This window comes from Pleurodeles waltl, chromosome 5, assembly GCF_031143425.1.
Source record: "Pleurodeles waltl isolate 20211129_DDA chromosome 5, aPleWal1.hap1.20221129, whole genome shotgun sequence".
Lineage (NCBI taxonomy): Eukaryota > Metazoa > Chordata > Amphibia > Caudata > Salamandridae > Pleurodeles > Pleurodeles waltl.
This window is the reverse complement of record NC_090444.1, coordinates 1,856,039,978-1,856,061,980: the sequence shown is the minus strand read 5'-3', so window position 1 is coordinate 1,856,061,980 and position 22,003 is coordinate 1,856,039,978. Positions and strand designations below refer to the sequence as shown.

At 52.3% G+C, this 22,003-nt stretch overlaps 1 protein-coding gene across 1 annotated transcript in view; it reads left to right on the top strand.

Moving 5' to 3' along the window:
• The window catches only part of LOC138296879 (regulator of G-protein signaling 22-like), a 396,955-nt gene that overhangs the window by 159,155 nt on the left and 215,797 nt on the right, over positions 1–22,003 (top strand). The window contains exon 3 of the mRNA XM_069236373.1: positions 19,604–19,794. Coding sequence (XP_069092474.1) covers positions 19,604–19,794 — 191 coding nt within the window. The remainder of the gene's footprint in view (positions 1–19,603; positions 19,795–22,003) is intronic.

Below are 22,003 nucleotides of genomic sequence, written 5' to 3'. Positions count from 1 at the left end.
AGGGTGAGTAACGCCAGGGTCGTGTGTGTAGACTGAGGGTGACTAATGCCAGGGTCGTGCGTGTAGACTGAGGGTGAGTAACGCCAGGGTCGTGCGTGTAGACTGAGGGTGAGTAACACCAGGATCGTGCGTGTAGACTGAGGGTGAGTAACGCCAGGGTCGCGCGTGTAGACTGGAGGGTGGCGTGTAGACTGAGGGTGAGTAACGCCAGGGTCGTGCGTGTAGACTGAGGGTGAGTAACGCCAGGGTCGTGCGTGTAGACTGAGGGTGAGTAACACCAGGGTCGTGCGTGTAGACTGAGGGTGAGTAACGCCAGGGTCGCGCGTGTAGACTGGAGGGTGGCGTGTAGACTGAGGGTGAGTAACGCCAGGGTCGTGCGTGTAGACTGAGGGTGAGTAACGCCAGGGTCGTGCGTGTAGACTGAGGGTGAGTAACGCCAGGGTCGCGCGTGTAGACTGGAGGGTGGCGTGTAGACTGAGGGTGAGTAACGCCAGGGTCGTGCGTGTAGACTGAGGGTGAGTAATGCCAGGGTCGCGCGTGTAGACTGGAGGGTGGCGTGTAGACTGAGGGTGAGTAACGCCAGGGTCGTGCGTGTAGACTGAGGGTGAGTAACGCCAGGGTCGTGCGTGTAGACTGAGGGTGAGTAACGCCAGGGTCGTGCATGTAGACTGAGGGTGAGTAACGCCAGGGTCATGCGTGTGGACTGAGGGTGAGTAACGCCAGGGTCGTGTGTGTAGACTGAGGGTGAGTAAGGCCAGGGTCGTGCGTGTAGACTGAGGGTGAGTAACGCCAGGGTCGTGCGTGTAGACTGAGGGTGAGTAACACCAGGGTTGTGCGTGTAGACTGAGGGTGAGTAACGCCAGGGTCGCGCGTGTAGACTGGAGGGTGGCGTGTAGACTGAGGGTGAGTAACGCCAGGGTCGTGCGTGTAGACTGAGGGTGAGTAACGCCAGGGTCGTGCGTGTAGACTGAGGGTGAGTAACGCCAGGGTCGTGCGTGTAGACTGAGGGTGAGTAACACCAGGGTCGTGCGTGTAGACTGAGGGTGAGTAACGCCAGGGTCGCGCGTGTAGACTGGAGGGTGGCGTGTAGACTGAGGGTGAGTAACGCCAGGGTCGTGCGTGTAGACTGAGGGTGAGTAACGCCAGGGTTGTGCGTGTAGACTGAGGGTGAGTAACGCCAGGGTCGCGCGTGTAGACTGGAGGGTGGCATGTAGACTGAGGGTGAGTAACGCCAGGGTCGTGCGTGTAGACTGAGGGTGAGTAACGCCAGGGTCGCGCGTGTAGACTGGAGGGTGGCGTGTAGACTGAGGGTGAGTAACGCCAGGGTCGTGTGTGTAGACTGAGGGTGAGTAACGCCAGGGTCGCGTGGGTGAGTAACGCCAGGGTTGTGCGTGTAGACTGAGGGTGAGTAACGCCAGGGTCGTGCGTGTAGGCTGAGGGTGAGTAACGCCAGGGTCGTGCGTGTAGACTGAGGGTGAGTAACGCCAGGGTCGCGCGTGTAGACTGGAGGGTGGCATGTAGACTGAGGGTGAGTAACGCCAGGGTCGTGCGTGTAGACTGGAGGGTGGCGTGTAGACTGAGGGTGAGTAACGCCAGGGTCGTGCGTGTAGACTGAGGGTGAGTAACGCCAGGGTTGTGCGTGTAGACTGAGGGTGAGTAACGCCAGGGTCGCGCGTGTAGACTGGAGGGTGGCATGTAGACTGAGGGTGAGTAACGCCAGGGTCGTGCGTGTAGACTGAGGGTGAGTAACGCCAGGGTCGCGCGTGTAGACTGGAGGGTGGCGTGTAGACTGAGGGTGAGTAACGCCAGGGTCGTGTGTGTAGACTGAGGGTGAGTAACGCCAGGGTCGCGTGGGTGAGTAACGCCAGGGTTGTGCGTGTAGACTGAGGGTGAGTAACGCCAGGGTCGTGCGTGTAGGCTGAGGGTGAGTAACGCCAGGGTCGTGCGTGTAGACTGAGGGTGAGTAACGCCAGGGTCGTGCGTGTGGACTGAGGGTGAGTAACGCCAGGGTCGTGCGTGTAGGCTGAGGGTGAGTAACGCCAGGGTCGTGCGGGTGAGTAACGCCAGGGTCGTGCGTGTAGACTGAGGGTGAGTAACGCCAGGGTCATGCGTGTGGACTGAGGGTGAGTAACGCCAGGGTCGTGTGTGTAGACTGAGGGTGACTAATGCCAGGGTCGTGCGTGTAGACTGAGGGTGAGTAATGCCAGGGTCGTGCGTGTAGACTGAGGGTGAGTAACACCAGGATCGTGCGTGTAGACTGAGGGTGAGTAACGCCAGGGTCGCGCATGTAGACTGGAGGGTGGCGTGTAGACTGAGGGTGAGTAACGCCAGGGTCGTGCGTGTAGACTGAGGGTGAGTAACGCCAGGGTCGTGCGTGTAGACTGAGGGTGAGTAACACCAGGGTCGTGCGTGTAGACTGAGGGTGAGTAACGCCAGGGTCGCGCGTGTAGACTGGAGGGTGGCGTGTAGACTGAGGGTGAGTAACGCCAGGGTCGTGCGTGTAGACTGAGGGTGAGTAACGCCAGGGTCGTGCGTGTAGACTGAGGGTGAGTAACGCCAGGGCCGCGCGTGTAGACTGGAGGGTGGCGTGTAGACTGAGGGTGAGTAACGCCAGGGTCGTGCGTGTAGACTGAGGGTGAGTAATGCCAGGGTCGCGCGTGTAGACTGGAGGGTGGCGTGTAGACTGAGGGTGAGTAACGCCAGGGTCGTGCGTGTAGACTGAGGGTGAGTAACGCCAGGGTCGTGCGTGTAGACTGAGGGTGAGTAACGCTAGGGTCGTGCATGTAGACTGAGGGTGAGTAACGCCAGGGTCATGCGTGTGGACTGAGGGTGAGTAACGCCAGGGTCGTGTGTGTAGACTGAGGGTGAGTAAGGCCAGGGTCGTGCGTGTAGACTGAGGGTGAGTAACGCCAGGGTCGTGCGTGTAGACTGAGGGTGAGTAACACCAGGGTCGTGCGTGTAGACTGAGGGTGAGTAACGCCACGGTCGCGCGTGTAGACTGGAGGGTGGCGTGTAGACTGAGGGTGAGTAACGCCAGGGTCGTGCGTGTAGACTGAGGGTGAGTAACACCAGGGTCGTGCGTGTAGACTGAGGGTGAGTAACGCCAGGGTCGCGCGTGTAGACTGGAGGGTGGCGTGTAGACTGAGGGTGAGTAACGCCAGGGTTGTGCGTGTAGACTGAGGGTGAGTAACGCCAGGGTCGCGCGTGTAGACTGGAGGGTGGCGTGTAGACTGAGGGTGAGTAACGCCAGGGTCGTGCGTGTAGACTGAGGGTGAGTAACGCCAGGGTCACGCGTGTAGACTGGAGGGTGGCGTGTAGACTGAGGGTGAGTAACGCCAGGGTCGTGTGTGTAGACTGAGGGTGAGTAACGCCAGGGTCGCGTGGGTGAGTAACGCCAGGGTCGTGCGTGTAGACTGAGGGTGAGTAACGCAAGGGTCGTGCGTGTAGGCTGAGGGTGAGTAACGCCAGGGTCGTGCGTGTAGACTGAGGGTGAGTAACGCCAGGGTCGTGCGTGTGGACTGAGGGTGAGTAACGCCAGGGTCGTGCGTGTAGCCTGAGGATGAGTAACGCCAGGGTCGTGCGTGTAGACTGAGGGTGAGTAACGCCAGGGTCGCGCGTGTGGACTGAGGGTGAGTAATGCCAGGGTCGCGCGTGTAGACTGGAGGATGAGTAACGCCAGGGTCGTGCGTGTAGGCTGAGGGTGAGTAACGCCAGGGTCGTGCGTGTAGACTGAGGGTGAGTAACGCCAGGGTCGCGCGTGTAGACTGAGGGTGAGTAACGCCAGGGTCGCGCGTGTAGACTGAGGGTGAGTAACGCCAGGGTCGCGTGGGTGAGTAACGCCAGGGTCGCGCGTGTAGACTGAGGGTGAGTAACGCCAGGGTCGCGCGTGTAGACTGAGGGTGAGTAACGCCAGGGTCGCGTGGGTGAGTAACGCCAGGGTCGCGCGTGTAGACTGAGGGTGAGTAACGCCAGGGTCGCGCGTGTAGACTGAGGGTGAGTAACGCCAGGGTCGCGCGTGTAGACTGAGGGTGATTAACGCCAGGGTCGCGTGGGTGAGTAACGCCAGGGTCGCGCGTGTAGACTGAGGGTGAGTAACGCCAGGGTCGCGCGTGTAGACTGAGGGTGAGTAACGCCAGGGTCGCGCGTGTAGACTGAGGGTGAGTAACGCCAGGGTCGCGCGTGTAGACTGAGGGTGAGTAACGCCAGGGTCGCGTGGGTGAGTAACGCCAGGGTCGCGCGTGTAGACTGAGGGTGAGTAACGCCAGGGTCGCGCGTGTAGACTGAGGGTGAGTAGGGTGAGTAACGCCAGGGTCGCGCGTGTAGACTGAGGGTGAGTAACGCCAGGGTCGTGCGTGTAGACTGAGGGTGAGTAACGCCAGGGTCGCGCGTGTAGACTGAGGGTGAGTAACGCCAGGGTCGCGCGTGTAGACTGAGGGTGAGTAGGGTGAGTAACGCCAGGGTCGCGCGTGTAGACTGAGGGTGAGTAACGCCAGGGTCGCGTGTGTAGAGTGAGGGTGAGTAACGCCAGGGTCGCGCGTGTAGACTGGAGGGTGAGTAACGCCAGGGTCGCGTGGGTGAGTAACGCCAGGGTCGCGTGTGTAGACTGAGGGTGAGTAACGCCAGGGTCGCGTGTGTAGACTGGAGGGTGAGTAACGCCAGGGTCGCGTGTGTAGACTGAGGGTGAGTAACGCCAGGGTCGCGTGTGTAGAGTGAGGGTGAGTAACGCCAGGGTCGCGCGTGTAGACTGAGGGTGAGTAACGCCAGGGTCGTGCGTGTAGACTGAGGGTGAGTAACGCCAGGGTCGCGCGTGTAGACTGAGGGTGAGTAACTCCAGGGTCGCGCGTGTAGACTGAGGGTGAGTAACGCCAGGGTCGCGCGTGTAGACTGAGGGTGAGTAGGGTGAGTAACGCCAGGGTCGCGCGTGTAGACTGAGGGTGAGTAACGCCAGGGTCGCGTGTGTAGAGTGAGGGTGAGTAACGCCAGGGTCGCGCGTGTAGACTGGAGGGTGAGTAACGCCAGGGTCGCGTGGGTGAGTAACGCCAGGGTCGCGTGTGTAGACTGGAGGGTGAGTAACGCCAGGGTCGCGCGTGTAGACTGAGGGTGAGTAACGCCAGGGTCGTGCGTGTAGACTGAGGGTGAGTAACGCCAGGGTCGCGCGTGTAGACTGAGGGTGAGTAACTCCAGGGTCGCGCGTGTAGACTGAGGGTGAGTAACGCCAGGGTCGCGCGTGTAGACTGAGGGTGAGTAGGGTGAGTAACGCCAGGGTCGCGCGTGTAGACTGAGGGTGAGTAACGCCAGGGTCGCGTGTGTAGAGTGAGGGTGAGTAACGCCAGGGTCGCGCGTGTAGACTGGAGGGTGAGTAACGCCAGGGTCGCGTGGGTGAGTAACGCCAGGGTCGCGTGTGTAGACTGAGGGTGAGTAACGCCAGGGTCGCGTGTGTAGACTGGAGGGTGAGTAACGCCAGGGTCGTGTGTGTAGACTGGAGGGTGAGTAACGCCAGGGTCGCGCGTGTAGACTGAGGGTGAGTAACGCCAGGGTAACCCCAGCACGGGCCTCTAAGAGCCGTTAATCCCTCCTTGTCTCAGTCCGAGTGCGGGGTGTGTTGCTTCTTGCGGACACACCGTGTGCTCCTGGGCGGGGCTCGAGGCTGGAAGTAAATCTCAGATAAGGAGTCGGGCCGGCAGCGAGGGCCGAGCCTTTGAAGCCGCAGACACAGGAGAAACCTCGGAGATTAATGCTCCCTTCCTGCCTCAGCAAACACGGGCTGTGAAAGGCAACGCTTAGCAACCCCCCGCCTGCAACAAATAGCGCCCAGAGACTGGGAGTTCCATGTGCGGCGCTGTGGGTGGGATGCAGTGCAGCCCCTCCCTGACACCCCGCCTGCAACAAGAAGCGCCCAGAGACTGGAGATCTATGTGCGGCGCTGTGGCGCCGAGGGTGGGGTGCACTGCAGCCCCTCCCTCCCTGACACCCCGCCTGCAACAAATAGCGCCCAGAGACTGGGAGTTCCATGTGCGGCGCTGTGGCGCCGAGGGTGGGGTGCAGTGCAGCCCCTCCCTGACCCCTCCCTCCCCCCCTCCCCCCGCCTGCAACAAATAGCGCCCAGAGACTGGGAGTTCCATGTGCGGCGCTGTGGGTGGGGTGCAGTGCAGCCCCTCCCTGACACCCCGCCTGCAACAAGAAGCGCCCAGAGACTGGAGATCTATGTGCGGCGCTGTGGCGCCGAGGGTGGGGTGCACTGCAGCCCCTCCCTCCCTGACACCCCGCCTGCAACAAATAGCGCCCAGAGACTGGGAGTTCCATGTGCGGCGCTGTGGCGCCGAGGGTGGGGTGCACTGCAGCCCCTCCCTCCCTGACACCCCGCCTGCAACAAATAGCGCCCAGAGACTGGGAGTTCCATGTGCGGCGCTGTGGGTGGGGTGCAGTGCAGCCCCTCCCTGACACCCCGCCTGCAAAGAAGAAGCGCCCAGAGACTGGAGATCTATGTGCGGCGCTGTGGCGCTGAGGGTTGGGTGCAGTGCAGCCCCTCCCTGCCCCCCCCCCTCCCTCCCCCCCCCCCCCGCCTGCAACAAGCAGCGCCCAGAGACTGGGGGGTCTATGTGCGGCGCTGTGGAGCCGAGGGTAGGTCTGCAGTGCAGTCCCTCCTTGACACCACAGTGCACCCCCCCGACATCTAGCGGTCTCCTCCAGTGAAGGTCAGGAGAGGGAGCTGGTGCCCTCCTGCAGCACTGAGCATCTCTTCCCCTGACACTGAGCATCTCTGCCCTGACACTGAACATCTCTCTCCTGACAGTGAGCGTCTCTCCTGGCACTTAGCATCCCTCCCCTGGGAATGAGCATCTCTCCCTGAGAGTCCAGGGGGCAGTGTCCTCCCGGCACTGATCATATCTGCCCTGGTGCTGAGCATTTCTCCTGGAGGGCCCAGGGGGCATCACTCCTCTAACACTGAGCATCTCTACCCTGACCATCTCTCTCCTGACAGCATCGCTCCCCTGACACTGAGCATCTCTTCACTGACACTGAGCATCTCTCCTCTCACACTGAGCATTTCTCCCCTACACTGAGCATCTCTCCTCTGCCACTGAGCATCTTTCCCCTGACAGCTCTCCTCTGACATTGAGTATCCCTCAGTGCTTAATTTGTGCTTGTTGTTTCCGGTGCTGAGCACCGGCAGTTATTTTTGAGGGCCGGGCTTATTCTTCAAGCATTTGCTGCGAGCAAAAGACACATATGGGAAAGACGGAGGAAGGGAAAAACGAAAAAACGTCACAACGGGAGAAAGCAGAAAGCTGGAAGGAGTGAGCTGAAGAAGCAGGGAGTGGCTTTATATGGATTGAAGAGGCCCGAGATGGCTTCAGGATTACGCTGCCTCAAGAAGCTGCCTCAGTATTCCTGTTCGCACATTTAATTGCAGCAGCCGCGTGTTTAAGAGGAGGGCTCTGGGCACCGGCACCTTTTTACTTACAAATTAAGCACTGGTATCCCTCTTCTGACACTGAACATTTCTGCCCTGACACTGAGCATCTTTCAACTGACACTGAGTGTAGCGAAGTGGCAGTATTATGTGGTATGACTGGGGGTCTTTCCATGTAATACTAACACATTACCTAGAAGTGGAACTCGGGTTCACACCAGTAAACCTTAGATCCTGGTACGGTGGCAAAGAGCAGTCAGGCTACTTAGAGGAACATGTGTAAAGCATCTCACAACACCAACATGGACCATGAGTAATTTACACGACTCCAAAGAAATCCAACACCAATTTAGGAAAAATCAACCAAATTTTTATCTTAATTTAGACACCAACATGAACTTCGTATCTTATGTACAACCGGAGTTGTGGATTTTTAAATCATTTAAAAATAGATGCACTTTTAGTTGACAAACAAATAACATTGAAGTCAATAGGGGAAAGCACAGTTTGCAATCGATCACTTGTGGGGTGAGTTCCGTGGAACCCAGCTGGAGTTAAGGTCTGAGGGGTCCCTGGGCAGGTTTCTTTCAACAGTACCTTTTTACCTTGCCCAAGGAGTCCGGGTGCAGAGGAAGCCTTGCTGTCCTTCCGGGTGCCGAGGAAGCCTTGCTGTCCTTCCGGGTGCAGAGGAAGCCTTGCTGTCCTTCCGGGTGCCGAGAAAGCCTTGCTGTCCTTCCGGGTGCAGAGGAAGCCTTGCTGTCCTTCCGGGTGCAGAGGAAGCCTTGCTGTCCTTCCGGGTGCAGAGGAGGCCTTGCTGTCCTTCCGGGTGCAGAGGAGGCCTTGCTGTCCTTCCGGGTGCAGAGGTGGCCTTGCTGTCCTTCCGGGTGCAGAGGTGGCCCTGCTGTCCTTCCGGGTGCAGAGGAAGCCTTGCTGTCCTTCCGGGTGCAGAGGAAGCCTTGCTGTCCTTCCGGGTGCAGAGGAGGCCTTGCTGTCCTTCCGGGTGCAGAGGAAGCCTTGCTGTCCTTCCGGGTGCAGAGGAGGCCTTGCTATCTTTCCGGGTGCAGAGGTGGCCTTGCTGTCCTTTCGGGTGCAGAGGTGGCCTTGCTGTCCTTCCGGGTGCAGAGGTGGCCTTGCTGTCCTTCCGGGTGCCGAGGAAGCCTTGCTGTCCTTCCGGGTGCAGAGGAAGCCTTGCTGTCCTTCCGGGTGCCGAGGAAGCCTTGCTGTCCTTCCGGGTGCCGAGGAAGCCTTGCTGTCCTTCCGGGTGCAGAGGTGGCCCTCCAGCTGTCCATCACGGGAGGGTCGCGCCAAAGATGCTTTGCCGCTTAGTCGAAGTCGCCTTTTCAGGATGCAGGATCTCGGCAGTGGGGTCGTTGCCGATGTCGGTCACTACTGCTGGGAGTAGTGGAATTGGTGACGCCTGGGGACAGGTCGGTTACAAGACAGGTGACCAACAAGTCTTGGCAGTGGCCAAAGTAATCCACAGGTACTTTGTTGGCTGGAGGTCGACAGGGGTGGTGTAGCGGCACAAAACTTAGGGTGAGCCTCACTACAGTTCTTGGGGCGTAGGTCATAAATTTTGTTTGGGATCACTCAAGACCGGCCCAATAGGTTGCACTTCTTGTGACACAGAACAATGATTATTCTGCAGGTTGCAGGGGACTGGTTCCACCAGTCAGGGGAGTCTGCTACATTTTCTGGCATCCACTGGAGTCCCTCTTTCTGGCAGCAATGAGCTTTTGCCACGGGCACACATTGAACACACAGTTCCAGTATATGGTCTCCTCAGGGCACTTCAGTGTCCTCTCTTTGCACTGCATGGAGTCCAAAGTCCTGTTGTTGCTGATGGCATCTTCTTTGTGCCTCTTCTCAGATTCAAAGTCAGAACTGAGGTTCTGGTGCTGGGGAGCCCCTCACATCCTAGTTTAGAGGGTGTTAGGGGTGTGAAGGACAGTGTCCAATGGACTACTGGACCCTGCAGCTAGCCTGCCCCTGTGGTGATGACTTTCTGTGGGAGTACATCACTTTTCTACCCAGAACCCTCTAATTCCAAGGTCTGCAACATGGTAGTACCTTTCCTCAACTGTACATCCCTCTCAGTCCACCCTTGGAGGTGTACACCTCCCAACAAATGTTCCTGCCTGTCAGCCTGGGGGGACAGCTACTTACACATCAAAGGTGGGGGAAGCCTTAGAAGCTCACCGCCCTGATGCTTTTCTCACTAGCCAGCCTGGGAGGGAGGAGGTGTGACTTCCTTCCTGCTCAGGCCCTTTGCCTTTCATCCTACCAAGGTGCTAGCACCACCAGCAGGAGGTCAGACTCTTGCCTGTGGTGGCAGAGGCTCTGGAGAGCCACCAAAACAGTGCAGGACTCAACAACTTGGTGTGCACTCTCTCTAAGGGTGCCACCTGGGCATCTGCTTTTATATCCTAAACATGGGTATCATGCTCAGGGTTAAAAAGCACAGTGTTTGATACCAAACACAACGGGATTCAGCTGGGCCATTGCAGTTCTGGACATCTGAGCAGTGGTCAGATGTCAGCCCACGTTATCCAATGAACCACCAGTTACTCGGGCCATCATCACGTTTTAAATGCCAGCACGGGGGCAAGTGTGCTCCTGCACATATGTCCTCACTCATGGGACAGTGCACCCTGCCTCCTGGGCTACAGCGGGCCTGCCTTATGGGTGGCTGACCTATCCATGGGCAGTAACAGGGACTCTGCCTGCACGTGGTGTGGGCAGAGCCTCAATCGAGCAGCAGTGTGCTCGGGCAGGCTGACATGGCAGCTCCGCAGTCTCTCTTTTACTCGGGTTGCTCAGGGTGGCACAATCAGTGCTGCAGCCCTGGTGACTCCCTTTACCACCCTTGCCCTGGGTAAACTGGGTCCCATTTACTAGGGACTTACAGGGGAGTTAAGGTCCTTGACAATTGTCCCATGCAATTCGACATACAATTTAAGGGAAAGAGCATTGGTACTGGGGCCTGGTTAGCAGGCCTCAGAACACTGACAGGTCAAAAACAACAGCACATGACAGCAAAAAGTAGGGGATCACCATCCAAAAAGGGGCACTTTACAACACCTAGGTTTACAAGAGCCTGTAAACCTGGGACTGCACCAAAATCTTATGCCTCCCCAGGGGAGGTGCAACGAGGAGAAATATCTTTATTTTTTTGTGTTTTATCCTTTTCCTACATTCCGCACAAGACATAGAAAGTGGAAAAAGCCTCAATGGATTGTGTTTTTTGCAGGAAGCTGTGCCTTCCTTCACAAAAACAATCTGTCTGTGACACAGGCATCCTTGCACCATGGTGTGCGGGTGCCTGTGTTGGCACTAGGCAGCCAACTGTGCACCAGCGCAGGGGGAGAGGACAAAACTGTGCTGTATCTTGTAGACACTTCTTGAATCTTGAAGATTCCATTCCTTTTTTCAGCCCCTTCCATAGTACATATGGTAAAGGGATATGCAATTATATGATTTCGAGGCATCTATCGTCATTTGTAGATATGGCTGCCAAGTTACACACTCACCGCGCCCCTTGAGAATCAATAGTCCGCTTTCCATTTTTTATAAATATGGCTATTAACACACACGAGAGTTTCATTATCACTTGTGAGGAGCGCTTTGCACTCGGTACCATAGAGGGATTCAACCAGTGACGCCATATAGCCACGGGAACATCGTTTATATAAATGTGAGCCAAACGATTTGTGAATATGCAGCTCTTCTTAAGAAAACGTGCAACCTTTGGTGTAATTGTTGTGGCACGTATTTATTTTGTTAGAAGATAAATTCGCAATTCCATTTCTTTTTCAGCCCCTTCCACATTACATATGGCAAAGGGATATGTACTTGTATGATTCTGAGGCATTTTTTGTCATTGATAAATATGACTACCAAGTTATGCGCTTACCGCGCCCCTTGGCAACCAATTGTCAATTTTCTATTTTCTACAAATATGGCTATTAATATACGCAAGAGTTTCATTAATACCGGTGAGGAGTGCTTCCACTTTGTACCATGGAGGGATTCAACCAGTGATGCCATGTAGCCATGAACATCGCCTATATAAACGTAAGTCAATCGACTTGTGAATGTGTGTTTTTCAACATTACGCACAAGCTTTGGTGTAACCTTTGCAGAGCGTACTCACTTTGGCATTACGAAGTAACTCCATCGTTGTTTTTATCCGAGCCTCCACGGGTTTATTGATTATTAAATGAACATCGTTACCATTCGAAAGATATGCTTTTGCGAACTTTAATGAACTGTGACCTGTACATGTACGTAATTTAGATTGACTAGCATTAATCTGGGAACATGTGTAATTCAGGAAGGTCATTTACATTTTATTTTTAGTTTGGTTCGGTTTTTAAGTGTCTATGGTGCCTAGATGAAGTTAACTCCTGAAGAATCTAGACTGTCTCGCTTAGAATAATATGTGGGGCGGATACCCGACATCATCAAAGGTTAGAGCTTGTCCATACTAACAGTCAGTGCCATTTTTGTCTATGTCACGGTGTTAAAGAAATAGGTAGGTCTCTTCTGAGCACCTACTTTTCCTCATGAGTTTTTCTTATTATTTTTCCATTCTTGGTTGCTTGATTCTGCTGCTGTGGGACGCAGTGTTAACCTCACACTCGCTATGGTACGAGATGTAGATGAATGTTAAACACTTAGGGGGTCATTCTGACCTTGGCGGTCCATGACCGCCATGGCGGAGTGCGGCGGAAGCACTGCCAACAGGCTGGCGGTGCTTCCTGGGCGATTCTGACCGTGGCGGTAAAGCCGCGGTCGGAAAAGGGGAGCCGGCGGTTTCCCGCTGGCCCAGAGAACCCGCCATGGCGGCGCTGCTTGCAGCACCGCCATGGGGATTCCGACCCCCTTCCCGCCAGCCTGTTTCTGGCGGTGTCCACCGCCAGAACCAGGATGGCGGGAACGGGTGCCGTGGGGCCCCTGGGGGCCCCTGCACTGCCCATGCCCCTGGCATGGGGAGTGCAGGGGCCCCCTAACAGGGCCCCACAGACATTTTCACTGTCTGCTTAGCAGACAGTGAAAATCGCGACAAGTGCCACTGCACCCGTCGCACCCCTTCAACTCCGCCGGCTCCATTCCGAGCCGGCTTCATTGTTGAAGGGGCTGTTCCGCTGGGCCGGCCGGCGGTCTTCTGGCGGTCGCCCGCCGGCCCCGCGGGAAAGCCGGAATGGCCGCCGCAGTCTTTCGGCGGGAACCGCTTGGCGGGCAGCGACCGCCGACCGCCGCGGTCAGAATGACCGCCTTAATACTATGCATGTTTTTTATATTGCACTACTAGGTTTTAGTGCTTCAAAAATGTTCACAGGGTGTTGTAACACATGTTTCCTGGTGATCAGGGTGTACTGTGACCCTGGTGGTGTAAGAGATTATTTATGATAATGATAATGAAGATATACATCTTATAATCACATATAGGTACCACTTCCTACGTCCTGATGAGGCCAGGAATTAAAGGGCCAAAACGCGTTGACTATCAACTGGAGGCGTGTGAGGAACTTATAAATTTCCCTAGAGATTCCAATAAAGTACGGAGGGGACATTCATTCATCACTCTCCAACCACTGGTCTGTTGTATTGCCCTTCTTCCACTCACCACAGTATACAGCACGGGCAGTCGGTCTGGGTACTTCACACTGTGAGTGCAGATACTACAGAGGAGGCAATTAACTCAGATCTTATTTATGAGAGGCTTGCTCCAACGTTGCGTCACTTTTTTTTATGCTTCAGCAGCACAAGCCCCTCAACCATATGTATGAGGCCATGGAAAGGAATTTTGCGTGGCTTTGAATGGCCTCGTAGATATGGAGTAAGACAAGGCAGCGCAAGTCACTGCGTTGCCATATTCTGCGTCAGGAGAGCGCTCCATGGGCATTGCAGTAGGTTTTCCCATGCAACACCCATGGATTTTGACGCTGTCCCAGATTTACTTAATGACGTAAACCTGTGGATGAGCCAAAACCTTATGTCTCCCGACAAGGAGAAATATTTTTATTTCTCCTTCTTTTTGCCTCTTTCCATGTGTGCTTCAAAATGCAGCACATATAGAAGGAGGGAAACACCTCTTGGGATTGTATTTCGGCAGGAAGGTGTTCCTTCCTGCACAAAAACAATCCTGCATGCAACACAGGCACCCTTGCACCATGGTGCAAGAGTGCCTGTGTTGGTGCCAGGCTGGCGAAATGCCGCCATTGAAGGGGGAGTGGACAGGGATGCACCATATTTCATAAATACGCCACATTCTTGCTGTTTCACTTTGGCGTCGAGCAGTGCGGCAAGAAGACTTGCGACGCTGCCCTACTCTAAATCCCCTTATATATGGGCCTTGGAGTTTAGAATCAGAAGCTAAACATTTTACCAGCCACTGCTGCTCGTCTGATCAGGGTGAACCTTTCCAAATGCTTCTACAAAAGTCCTACTTCTCCCACATTGTGTTCCTGGATCCCAGAAATGCTTCCTCCCAGAACTTGCTGAATGTTTTACAAGTATGAGGAATAAAATAAACAAGCAAATTATTTGTTTCTCTATGCAGTAATATCTTATTACATGTAAATTATTTGCATCGTCCTAATCCTAAAATACATATAAGCAGTTGTTAGCCATCGTCGTAGAAAAGCGCGTTCTATCTGTTTTTGGAAGTCTCTCTATCCTTTCAATCCTTTCTTTTTGTTACAAAGATATACAAAAGCATTACAAAAAAGTGTTAGCAAAGGCAAGAGGCTGGTAGCCAATGCCAGACTGATTGGCTTTTTTAGGTTTGGTATTAGCCAAGACACTGAAATTATATGACCAGCTTATTTCCAGAAGCACTCAAACAGTCAACCGAGCACCATACTCATCAAAGTCCTTAGAACTTACTGCAGACTACTTCAAGGCTCTTCACTCACACTACCCTCTTCAAAATCTACACAGCGTTACTGGCTGACATCATCCTCGCTGTAGGAGGCTGGCCTGGCTTATAGTGGGTACCTTGTGGTACTTACACCCTGTGCCAGGTCCAGTTATCCCTTATTAGTAGATTAGTAGTGTTCTAGCAGCTTAGGCTGATAGAGGTAGCTATAGCTGAGCAGCTTAGGCTGAACTAGGAGACATGCAAAGCTCCTACTATACCACTTATATCATATAGCACTATATAACAAGAAAACACAATACTAAGAGTGACTAAAAATAAAGGTACTTTATTTTAGTGACAATATGCCAAAAGTATCTCAGAGAATACCCTCACTTAAGAGGTAAGTAATATACACAAATTATATGTACACAAACCAAAGTCAGGTAAGTAACAGTAAAAAAAAAGTAGTGCAAACAATGTAGAATCACAATAGGATGCAATAGGTGAACATAGGTCTAGGGGCCACACAAACCATATACTCCAAAAGTGGAATGCGAATCACGAATAGACCCCAGACCTATGGGAGCTTGTAGAGGGTCGCTGGGACTGTAAGAAAACAGTAAGGGTGTCCAAAATACCCCATCCCAAGACCCTAGAAAGTAGGAGTAAAGTTACCCTACTACCCCAGAAAGACACAATAGTAGTGATAGGGGGATTCTGCAAGAACCACAAGCACCAGGAAAACACTGAAGACGGATTCCTGGATGTGAGGACCTGCAAGGCAAGGGGACTAAGTTCAAGAGTCGCGATAGTGTCCAGGGGGGACAGGAGCCCAGGAAACCCCGGATGAAGGTGCAAAAGGTTTGCCTCTGGGTGGAAGAAGCCAAAGATTCTGCAACAACGAAAAGGGCTAGGAACTTCTCCTTTGGATGGAAGATGTCCCACGATATGCTGGATGTTGCAGAAGTGTTTTCACGCCGAGATACGACAAACAAGCCTTGCTAGCTTTTAGGGTTGCGGTAGAGGTTTTTGGGTGCTGCTGGGGACCAGGAAGGACCAGGATGTCGCCCCTTGGAGGAGGAGAGAGAGGGGGTGCTCAGCAACTCACAAAGCCCCCGCAGAGGCAGGCAGCACCCGCAGAAGTACCTGAGCAGGCACTTAGAAGATTGATGTAACCGGAGTCACAAAAGGAGGGTCCCACGACGTCGGAGGCCAGCTCAGAGGGTTGAGCTCTGCAGGACAGAGTGCTGGGGATGCAGGCTAATCTGTGCACAAAGGAATCCTTGGAGAAGTGCACAGAAGCCGGAGCAGCTGCAAATCACGCAGCACACAGGTTTGCAGTCTAGCGTGGGGAGGCAAGGACTTACCTCCACCAAACTTGGACTGAACAATCACTGGACTGTGGGGGTCACTTGGATCTAGCTCCTGTGTTCCAGGGACCATGCTCGTCAGGATGAGAGGGGACCCAGAGGACCGGTGATGCAGTCTTTTGGTGCCTGCATTAGCAGGGGGAAGATTCCGTTGACCCACAGGAGATTTCTTCTTGGCTTCCAGTGCAGGGTGAAGGCAGGTGACCCCCAGAGCATGCACCACCAGGAAACAGCAGAGAAAGCCGGCAGGATGAGGTGCTACAATGTTGCTGGTAGTCGTCTTGCTACTTTGTTGCGGTTTTGCAGGCGTCCTGGAGCAGTCAGCGGTCAATCCTTGGCAGAAGTCAAAGAGCGAAGTGCAGAGGAACTCTGGTGAGCTCTTGCATTCGTTATCTCAAGAATACCCCAGAGGAGAGACTCTAAATAGCCAGAAAAGGAGGTTTGGCTACCAAGAACGCTACCAAGAGAGGTAAGAGCCTATCAGAGGGGGTCTCCGACGTCACCTGCTGGCACTGGCCACTCAGAGCAGTCCAGTGTGCCCCCAACACCTCCGAATCCAAGATGGCAGAGGTCTGGGACACACTGAAGGAGCTCTGGGCACCTCCCCTGGGAGGTACTGGTCAGGAGAGTGGTCACTCCCCATTCCTTTGTCCAGTTTCGCGCCAGAGCAGGGCTGGGGGATCCCTGAACCGGTATAGAGTGGCTTATGCAGAGATGGGCACCATCTGTGCCCATCAAAGCATTTCCAGAGGCTGGGGGAGGCTACTCCTCCCCAGCCCTTCACACCTATTTCCAACGGGAGAGGGTGTAACACCCTCTCTCAGAGGAAATCCTTTGTTCTGCCTTCCTGGACTGGGGCTGCCCAGACCCCAGGAGGGCAGACTTCTGTCTGAGGGGTTGGCAGCAGCTGCAGTGGAAACCCCAGAAAGGCAGTTTGGCAGTACCCGGGTTCTGTGCTAGAGACCTGGGGGATGGAATTGTCCCCCCAATACCAGAATGGTATTGGGGTGACAATTCCATGATCTTAGACATGTTACATGGCCATGTTCGGAGTTACCATTGTGACACTACACATAGGTAGTGACCTATGTGCAGTGCACGCGTGTAATGGTGTCCCCGCACTCACAAAGTCCGGGGAAATTGCCCTGAACAATGTGGGGGCACCTTGGCTAGTGCCAGGGTGCCCACACACTAAGTAACTTGCCACCCAACCTTCACCAAGTGAGGGTTAGACATATAGGTGACTTATAAGTTACTTATGTGCAATGAAAAATGGCTGTGAAATAACATGGACGTTATTTCACTCAGGCTGCAGTGGCAGGCCTGTGTAAGAATTGTCTGAGCTCCCTATGGGTGGCAAAAGAAATGCTGCAGCCCATAGGGATCTCCTGGAACCCCAATTCCCTGGGTACCTAAGTACCATATACAAGGGAATTATATGGGTGTACCAGTGTGCCAATAAGAATTGGTAAAATTAGTCACTAGCCTGCAGTGACAATTTTAGAAAGCAGAGAGAGCATAATCACTGAGGTTCTGGTTAGCAGAGCCTCAGTGATACAGTTAGGCACCACACAGGGAACACATACAGGGCAATACACTATGAGCACTGGGGTCCTGCCTAGCAGTGTACCAGTGACACAATGGCAAAAACAAACATACATACAGTGAAAATGGGGGTAACATGCCAGGCAAGATGGTACTTTCCTACAGTCGCCCATAAGATCAAAATCCTCTCCTATGCCAATGACACACAACTTAGGGGGTCATTCTGACCCTGGCGGTCACCGACCGCCAGGGCCAACGACCGCGAAAGCACCGCCAACAGGCTGGCGGTGCTTCCATGGGCATTCTGACCGGGGCGGTACAGCCGCGGTCAGAAACGGGAAACCGGCGGTGTCCCGCCGGTTTCCCGCTGCCCCAGGGAATCCTCCACGGCGGCGCTGCAAGCAGCGCCGCCATGGGGATTCCGACCCCCTTACCGCCATTCTGTTCCTGGCGGCTTTCACCGCCAGGAACAGGATGGCGGTAACGGGTGTCGTGGGGCCCCTGGGGGCCCCTGCAGTGCCCATGCCAATGGCATGGGCACTGCAGGGGCCCCCTAACAGGGCCCCACATCGATTTTCAGTGTCTGCCAAGCAGACACTGAAAATCGCGACAGGTGCCACTGCACCCGTCGCACGCCTTCAACTCCGCCGGCTCCATTCGGAGCCGGCTTCCTCGTTGAAGGCGCTTTCCCGCTGGGCCGGCGGGCGGCCTTCTGGCGGTCGCCCGCCAGCCCAGCGGGAAAGCCAGAATGGCCGCCGCGGTCATTTGACCGCGGTGCGGTCATTCGGCGGCTCCCGCCGGGCGTGCGGTTACCGCCGCCGGCGGGAGTCGGAATGACCCCCTTAATCTTTTCCTCTTGGATAAATTGCTCCAAAACAAGTAACAACTTCACCACCTGCATGACGGAAGGTCCCACCTGATTGAACGCCAACAATCTCAAGCCGAACACTGGCAAGACAGATTTGGTGATCTTCAGAAAGTAGGCCTCAATGTGGGACTCTAAATGGTGGCTGACAAACCTTGGATCAACTCCCACCAGAGCCCACACATCAGAAACCTTGTATCCTCATCAATATGAAGCTGGACATGACAGCCCTGGTCATTGCCGTTCTGTTTCCACATTCTGAAGCTGATGACAAAGATCTACAGTTGGCTACAAGACAACAAAACAAAAACATCACCCAAGCCCTCTTCACCAGCAGGCTGGGCTATGATAACTTTCTTTTTGCAAAAATCATCAAACACCTCTCAAGAAGACTGTAACCCATCCTCAACGTCCCATGAGGGATACAAATCATACCACACCTAAGGGATCTCCACTGGGTCTCAATACACAAACGTGCATAGTTAAAACTCCTCATCCATTAATACAAAACACTACATAATAGGCGCCAGGCTACCGGATAGCTGCATATACTTCTGTCAACCATCCAGGCACCTCTGCTCAGCAGGAGTCCTACAAGTACACATCCTACACATTCACAAAAGTAGAAACAGAAGTTGGGCCTTTTCTTACATTATTCCTAGAGCTTGGAAAAACCTCCCACTACACATCAGGGCCTTTGTTTGCCTAACCTCTGTGGGTATGGGATGGGAGGATGGTGAAATCGCTGAATAAAATGAACATTTTAAAGTTTATGGCTCCCAAGCACCTAAGGTTGCAGAGCTGCTGGTGCCCTACACAGGCACTGCCACACCTAACTCTGAGGCCCCAAACCTGAGAAAGCACCTCAGAGGTGGGGGCCACACTTCCCCATGAAGATGTGGCCCTGACTGTGCAAGGCATGTAAGGCTTATGTGTGGCACAGTGGCACACTTCCTGTCGATGCAGGATCACATCACCAGATAAGGCTTTCACTGAGTGGGTCTGGGCACCACTCCCTACACTAATCTAGACCTAGTGCACCTCCACCCTACACCTCACATCAGCATCTTGTGCTCAAAAGACCTTCGGCAATGGACCCCTCGATGGGCCCGTTGGGCATTGAGCACCAGCCCGAAGAGGAGCTGCCCGATGATGAAGCATGACACCCACCTGGTGCGAGGGCTCTAGCTTCTTAGCAATCAGATCCCCCAATCTGTTGCTCCAGTTCCCCCGGCCTAGATTTTCTCTTCCTTTCTTTCCATTCCTTTAGTTTCTTTTCCTTTCCTCTCCCACCCTAGGAACTGCATATCTCCTGTAATGCACACTTCTCTACGGACTGCAGCAACATCATTGGTCTTATAGACTTCAGCAACATTTTAAATGGCACATAGGCGCCACACACACTGCATGTTTATTATATTAACATATGACGGGATAGTACTTACTGGCATTTTCATGTCTTCCAGTGGCTATCCTGGATATCGGAGGTGTGCAGATGGTCTGCTGCCGGCATATTCTAACACAGTGCTTTCTTGGGGTTTCAGGCCTTTCCAGTCAGACTGAGCTATGATCCACTCTTGGGGAAGGTGAAGGAGCTGGACGGGTTCCTGCTAGAGTCGGCTTCTGGGCGCGGAGCGGAGGGGATCAGACTTTCCTATTACTATGGAGCCGGCGAGCTGGAGCGGGAGAGGACGTTGCACTGGCTGAAGAAAGAACGGTTCCCTCCCTTTAAAAGGTGAGTACATTCATTTACTCTGGTTTATCCTTTATTTGTGGGTGCTTCCATTTATCGTACTTCTATCCTTTTAAGAGGCGATACAAGAAATAATTGCTGTTCCCTTGTTAAAAAAAAGTTAATGCATGAATTTAACTGTATTCCCTGCCTTTAATGTGCAACAAATGTACCTCCGGTCCCTACCTTCATTAGACTCTGAATGCACCTCTGATCACTACATTTGATAGATCATAAATGTATCTCTGGCCCCCACTTTTAATAAACTATAAATACACTCCAGGTCTCTCTCCGAATGTATCTCTGGTCATTATCTTTAATAGACTATAAATGCAACATCAGGCCCTACGTTTAATAGACTCAGAATGTTCCTCTGGTCCCTACCTTTAGTAGACTATACATGTACCTTTAATAGACTATAAATGTACCTCTGGTCCCTACCTTTAATTCAACACAAATCAATAACATAAAAACCATAAACAATTTAAGACACCATGAATAATGTAAACACTAAATCAAACTCCAAACCAAATACAATTTCAAACCTTTATTACAATTCCAAATTCAATGTAAGGTATATGGTGCGCAAAACTAAGTTATAAATATATATGAAAACCGTGGGTTAACCAAAACGTCTACAAAGATTTAGCCCACTAAACATCAATACTGTTAAACACTCCAAAAGAATAACATAGATCAATAAAACAACAATATGCACATTAATTTCAGATTTTAACGCAGATGATAGTGACATCAGTAAATTATCAAAATACAGTTTTAACAATCATATTTATTAGGGCTGGGCCATCCTTATCTTATCATAATTAGAAATATTCATATCCTTCCGATTGGTCCCTCAGGTGAGCTCATCTTACGCACAGGATTCAGCATCCAATAGTAGCTGGTGACACCATCAAATTTGCAAGTATTCCGGATTTTCTTAGAGAAAACATGCAGTCATTTCAATAATTTCATACAGTTCCGCCAAAATATTACATTTCCTAGTTGTCACTTCAGAACCCTTTCACACAATACACAAGATGAGCTAAACAAGTTGCACATGCAGTTTATTAAAGTTTCCTGTTTTGGTAGACAGCTAGAATAAATATTGTTACATAATTAATACTGAAACATATTCTTCATCTTCAGTACAATAGGACATTCAACATCACATCAGCAACCCAAGGAAAATTCAGGTCAGAGGGAAGAGAACAAGCAAATCATTTTCCTCTACTGTTTCAAAAAAATGTTTTCAGGCCTAATCCAGCTAAGAAAGCCTAAATGCACATTAGTACAATTAATAAACACAAATCATATTATGCATCTTGCAATCAAAATCATAATTGCAAAGCTAATTATTTTACTGCAAAGATTATTTATGACATATTAGGACAGTTTTATACGTTCATTTATTTTTCTGCACACATGTAACTCATGTTAATCAATTCCATTTAATTCAATATAAATACGATTAATGCATGATCATTAATTCTAATAATATATTTCATTTCTACTCTTTCTTCTTAAAGATAATACTTTCAACATTAATTCATGTCATCATTTCACTCAAATATAAATGCACAGTCTCTTTATGTTAAAACCTGATGTCAAGTATGAATGGAGGCCACATTGTCCACCATAATTTAAATGTGCACATTTTACATTTTCATGTTAATAACTCTGTTAAGCCTTTAAATGAAGGTTTGTAAGTCACCATATGCTAATGCTATGCCACTAATGTATTAGTAAAATTTGATCTCTATCAAATGTACCTCTGGTCCTGACCTTTAATAGTCCATGAATGTGTCTGTGGTCTAGACCTTTAATAGACTATACATGTACTTCTGGTCCCTACCTTTAATAGACTATGAATATATCTCTGGTCCGTAACTTAGACTAGAAATGCACCTCTGCTCCCGACCTTTAACAGACCATGAATGTACCTCTCGTCTCTACCTTTGAAAGATAAGTGCTTGAGCGTTTCTGTGTTCATGCCTTTTAAAGCTTCAGACTGGTGGAAACCCAGTATTATGGTGGCTGTCAGAATCAAGAAGGGATATGACAAATAGGGGACACAGTCATTAAAGGGTGATCAATCTGGACTCAAACAATCAAGGGTCAGTTCCACACAGGCTCTTCACAAATGCATGGGTGCCTGCCAGCAAGGCACAGCCTGCATGGAAGTCTGCTGACCCTGTTAGCCAAGAAGCTT